The sequence below is a fragment of the Bison bison genome, unplaced genomic scaffold (assembly GCF_000754665.1).
Source record: "Bison bison bison isolate TAMUID 2011002044 unplaced genomic scaffold, Bison_UMD1.0 scf7180017847817, whole genome shotgun sequence".
NCBI classification, from domain to species: Eukaryota; Metazoa; Chordata; class Mammalia; order Artiodactyla; family Bovidae; genus Bison; species Bison bison.
In genome coordinates this window covers 850-5,186 of record NW_011478390.1, presented here as the reverse complement: position 1 = coordinate 5,186, position 4,337 = coordinate 850, and the positions used below count along the sequence as shown (strand labels likewise).

At 56.1% G+C, this 4,337-nt stretch overlaps 1 protein-coding gene across 1 annotated transcript in view; it reads left to right on the top strand.

Annotated features, from left to right (window-relative positions):
• Positions 1 to 2,086: 2,086 nt before the first annotated feature.
• The window catches only part of LOC104991476 (leukocyte immunoglobulin-like receptor subfamily A member 5), a gene marked incomplete at its 3' end in the record, with an annotated part of 2,869 nt that continues 618 nt past the window's right edge, over positions 2,087 to 4,337 (top strand). The window contains exons 1-6 of the mRNA XM_010843972.1: positions 2,087 to 2,230; positions 2,640 to 2,774; positions 2,931 to 2,966; positions 3,140 to 3,424; positions 3,564 to 3,866; positions 4,200 to 4,331. Coding sequence (XP_010842274.1) covers positions 2,224 to 2,230; positions 2,640 to 2,774; positions 2,931 to 2,966; positions 3,140 to 3,424; positions 3,564 to 3,866; positions 4,200 to 4,331 — 898 coding nt within the window. The remainder of the gene's footprint in view (positions 2,231 to 2,639; positions 2,775 to 2,930; positions 2,967 to 3,139; positions 3,425 to 3,563; positions 3,867 to 4,199; positions 4,332 to 4,337) is intronic.

Below are 4,337 nucleotides of genomic sequence, written 5' to 3'. Positions count from 1 at the left end.
GGGAATGGGGAGGGAGAGGGGAGGGGGGCTGAGTGGTGCAGGGAGCAGAGGGAAGCGGACTGGAGAGTCCTCGAGACACCGCAGTGAGAGTCACTCAGCCATCAAAAAGTCAGACTTGTAGTCACTATAGAATTAATTTCTATGAACCAACCACTTTCAGATCCACAAAGAAATCCCAGCTTCCCCTGAGTAGGAACAACCAAAACAACAGCAGAGGAAAATTCCAAGGGATGAATGTAATACAAACTGTGCAAAACTGAGCCCATGTAAGTGTCTATCTTTCAAACATTCCTGAGTGGCACAAAAATCAGATTTGAAGAAGTGAAGAGCTACATCCAATCCTTGGACAGCATCCTTGGACATGACAAATATGCCAGTTCTTCTTCAGCTAATTTATAAATGAGCCCCAGTCTTCAAAATGCACTAACAAGCATTTTTTCAAAAACTAGACAAATTGATACTAAACTTTATATGGAAAAATAACAACTAGGAAACACTAGTTGAAGCAGTATGACAGTATAACAACTAGAGAAGCAGTATGCAGGCAGAAGGGATGAGCTCAACCAGAAGTTAAAACACACCACACAGGGACTTCTCTGCTGGCCGAGTGGTTAGACTTCACCTTCCAATGCCCCGGGTTCCATCCTTTGTAGAGCAGTTAAGATCCCATATGCCCAACAGCCAAAAAGCCAAAACAGAAAGAGAGACAATATTGCAACAAACTCAACAAAGGCTTTAAAAATGGTTCACATTAAAAAATTTTAAAAACATTTTTTTAAATAGCACATACACAATAGAGCCTCTGAGTCATGAGGCAGTAAGAAAGCCTAGGTGCATCTCCTTAGTCTGGGAAAAGAAACAAGAAAGAATCAGCCGTATTCCTCAGGTATTTCAAAGCAGTGGGGTATTATACACAGTGTGGTTTACATGCAAACGGATGCTCTGGGAGAAGACATGTGGCTACAGCACAAGGTCAGTAGCTGCTAATATTATTAAGTGAATGTTTAATGAGGAACGTGGTATGTTCAAACTCTCAGAGTATCAATATCTCCCCGCACCCCAGTGACTGATCACAAAGGGCAAACCACAGCTTCACTCTGGGGAAACCCAGGGCACGCCGAGTGCACCCGCAATCCCTGATAAGGAGAAACAAGGACAGCACGGCTTGGCTGGTACTCCGCCCCCAGTGCACAGCCCGCATCTGACCAGACTGGCCTGGCTCCTGTGCTGTGTGCCTCATGCCTCCTTTCTCGGCGGCTCCCCCTCTCCCAGCGCCCAGCGCCCAGCACCGGCACCGGTCTCATCACCCTTGTGAGGGGAGGAGCCCGGGTCTCTGGTTGGGAGACTGATGGAAACTTCACTGTGTCCACACAGGTGGCCCTGAGCCAGAGACTCGAGAGGAACACAAGCCATTCAAGACCAGGAGGGGCTCAGACCTCGGGCAGGAGCCGCTGATCTTCTGACCGCCCAGCCCTAAGCCCAGCACTGGGCTCTCATCACCTCATGGCACATTTGGACCAAGCCTGGAGCACATGTCTGGGTTTATGATGGGCGGAAATTGTTTGCTGAACAAAAAGGATTCTTACATCTTCTGTGGGACGGCCTTGGAGACTGACATGTAGGGGAAGAGCTGCTCGACTTCTGGTGAAAATTTCAGCGTTGAAACGCATGCTGGGGGTGACGGGCACCTGCCCATGGCATCCTCATGGTCAGCGTGGCCTCCCAGGCTCTGTCATCCTGTCCCTCTGATCAGTCCAGGGTGGGCAGGAGAGTCGCTGTGATTTCAGCACTCATCACCCTGCTCAGCCCCACTCCATGGGGAAGGAGAGTGAGTCATGTGTTTATTATCATCATTTAGTTATTTGAGGATGAGCCTTGAATTTCCCTTTCAGGTCCCCTAACATGCCTTCTCAGTGGTGGAGATAGGGAGACAGTCCTGGACTATCCGGGGAACAGGGGGTCCCCTGTCACCACCAAGGTCCTTATGGGTGAAACAAGGAGGCAAGGAGGACACAGCCAGAACACATGTGACTTGAAAGCAGAAGCTGGAGAGCTGTGACTGCCGGCTTTGAAGATGGGAGGGGTGATGCCAGGGAGAGGGTCGTTTGTAGAAGCTTGAGAAGGTGAGGGGAGACATTTCCCCCGAGTGATTGGGAGGAATGCAGCCTGACGACACTGCGGTTTTAATGCCGGGGTTTCCAGTTTGGACTTCTGACCTCCAGAATGGAAGGTAATTACTGTGTCGGTTTAACGCGGTGACTTCCAGCAGCTGCTCTGTAGCCACAGGAAGCAAACACACAGAGTATCTGAGGGGGTTTTGGTGGCCGTTGCTGTTTGCTTCTTTGTTTGCCAGTCTGAACTCTGCAGGCTCAGGGTCTGAATCTGTCGTGCCCAGAGACGTATCTCTAAGCCAGGCACATGGCCAACACCGAGAAATAGGTGCAGATGCTTGGGGGGAGAAAAGCCATCAGACTAGGAAGGCTTAGGGCAGCTTAGAGTTACGGGAGGCCCCAGAAGTGGTCTGAAATGTCTGTCGAACCCACTGCCCACTCCAGCCTCAGCCTGCAGAAACTAGGGCCCGGCTCTGTGGAGGGTCGGTCCCTTCCTGCGGGGATGCTGATGTGACAATCGCATGACAGGAAGCACCAGCCCCGGAGAGGACACACCCTGTGGTCTGTCTGTCCAGAGGACACCTAGATCTCCTCCATCCTCACAGCCTGGACCGCAGGGAGGAGACGCCATGGCCCCCGCGCTCCCTGCCCTGCTCTGTCTCGGTGAGATGAGGAGGCGCAGGGGGAGCCCTGGTCTGGAGGGATACCCCCCCCAGCAACCCTGCTCCGTCAGGGGACCCCAGGGCCCAGGAGGCTCCCGGGGAGGAGAGGCACTGCTCAGATCTGAGGGCAGACCTTTCACAGGGCGCTCTCTTCCAGGGCTGAGTGTGGGCCTGAGGACCCAAGTGCAGGCCGGTGAGTCTGTCTCAGGGCCTGGCTCCCTCCTCTCGTGGGGACAAGGGTCACCCCCAGGCTGTGGGCAGGGGGAGGGCAGCTCGGGGCTCATGGAGGGGGAGTCTGGGAGGTCTGGGCTGAGAGCCGGGGCCTGGGGTGGACGCCTGGTGAGCCCGCCTCTGATTTCCTTCCAGGGACCCTCCCCAAATCCACCATCTGGGCTGAGCCCGGCTCTGTGGTCCTCTGGGGGAGCCCTGTGACCATCTGGTGCTGGGGGACCCTGTGGGCCCAGGGGTTCCGTCTTGGTAAAGAGGGAAGCCCGGTTCTCTGGGACAGACAGAAACCCCTGGAGCCCCGGGACAAGGCCAGGTTCTCCATCCAACACATGGGAGAGGACCACGCAGGGAGCTATCGGTGCTACTACAGCACCCCCACTGGCTGGTCAGAGCCCAGTGACCCCCTGGAGCTGGTGGTGACAGGTGAGGGACACTCGGGGGCCTCGGGCTCTGCCCTCGGGATGGGGTCTGCTCTCAGGGGCTGTCCCTCTCACAGCCCAGCCCTGGGGAGGGGAGGGAAGCGTGGGGGCCCCACAAAACCAGCTGCCTCCTTCTCTCCTAGGACTCTACGGCAAACCCAGACTCTCAGCCCTGCCAAGTCCTGTGGTAACATCGGGAGGGAGCGTGACCCTCCAGTGTGGCTCCCATCAGGGATTTAACATATTCCTTCTGACCAAAGACGGAGAAGACAAGTCCTCTTGGACCCTGGCTGGACAGCGAAGCCCAGATGGGTGGACCCAGGCCCTGTTCCTTGTGGGTCCTGTGACCCCTGGACACAGGTGGAGGTTCAGATGCTACGGCTTTAGCAGCGTCACCCCCCGGGTGTGGTCCGCCCCCAGTGACCCTCTGGAGCTCCTGGTGGCAGGTGAGGAAGTACCGTCCTGACCTCCCAACTTGCTGAGGCACCAGGGTGGGCATTAGATGCTTTTCTACTGGAGCTGTCCCAGAGGAGAGGGTGGGGTGAGGGGGTGGGGCTCACGGGACAGACACACAGACTGCAGACGGTGAGGCCTGGGGACCAGAACAGGAGAAGGGGCTCATGGGAGGAGCCGTCCCTACAGCCTAGTCTCCGCAGGGGTGTCTGGCAATGAGATGGGGAGGGCAGCTTGGAGCTCACGGAGGGGGAGTCTGGGAGGTCTGCCTGAGAGCTGGGGCCTGGTGGGGATGCCTGGTGAGCCCGCCTCTGATTTCCTTCCAGGGACCCTCCCCAAACCCACCATCTGGGCTGAGCCGGGCTCTGTGGTTCCCTCGGGGACCCCCGTGACCATCTGGTGTCAGGGGACCCTGGAGGCCCAGGTGTTCCATCTGGATAAAGAGGGCACCTCAGTCCCCTGGG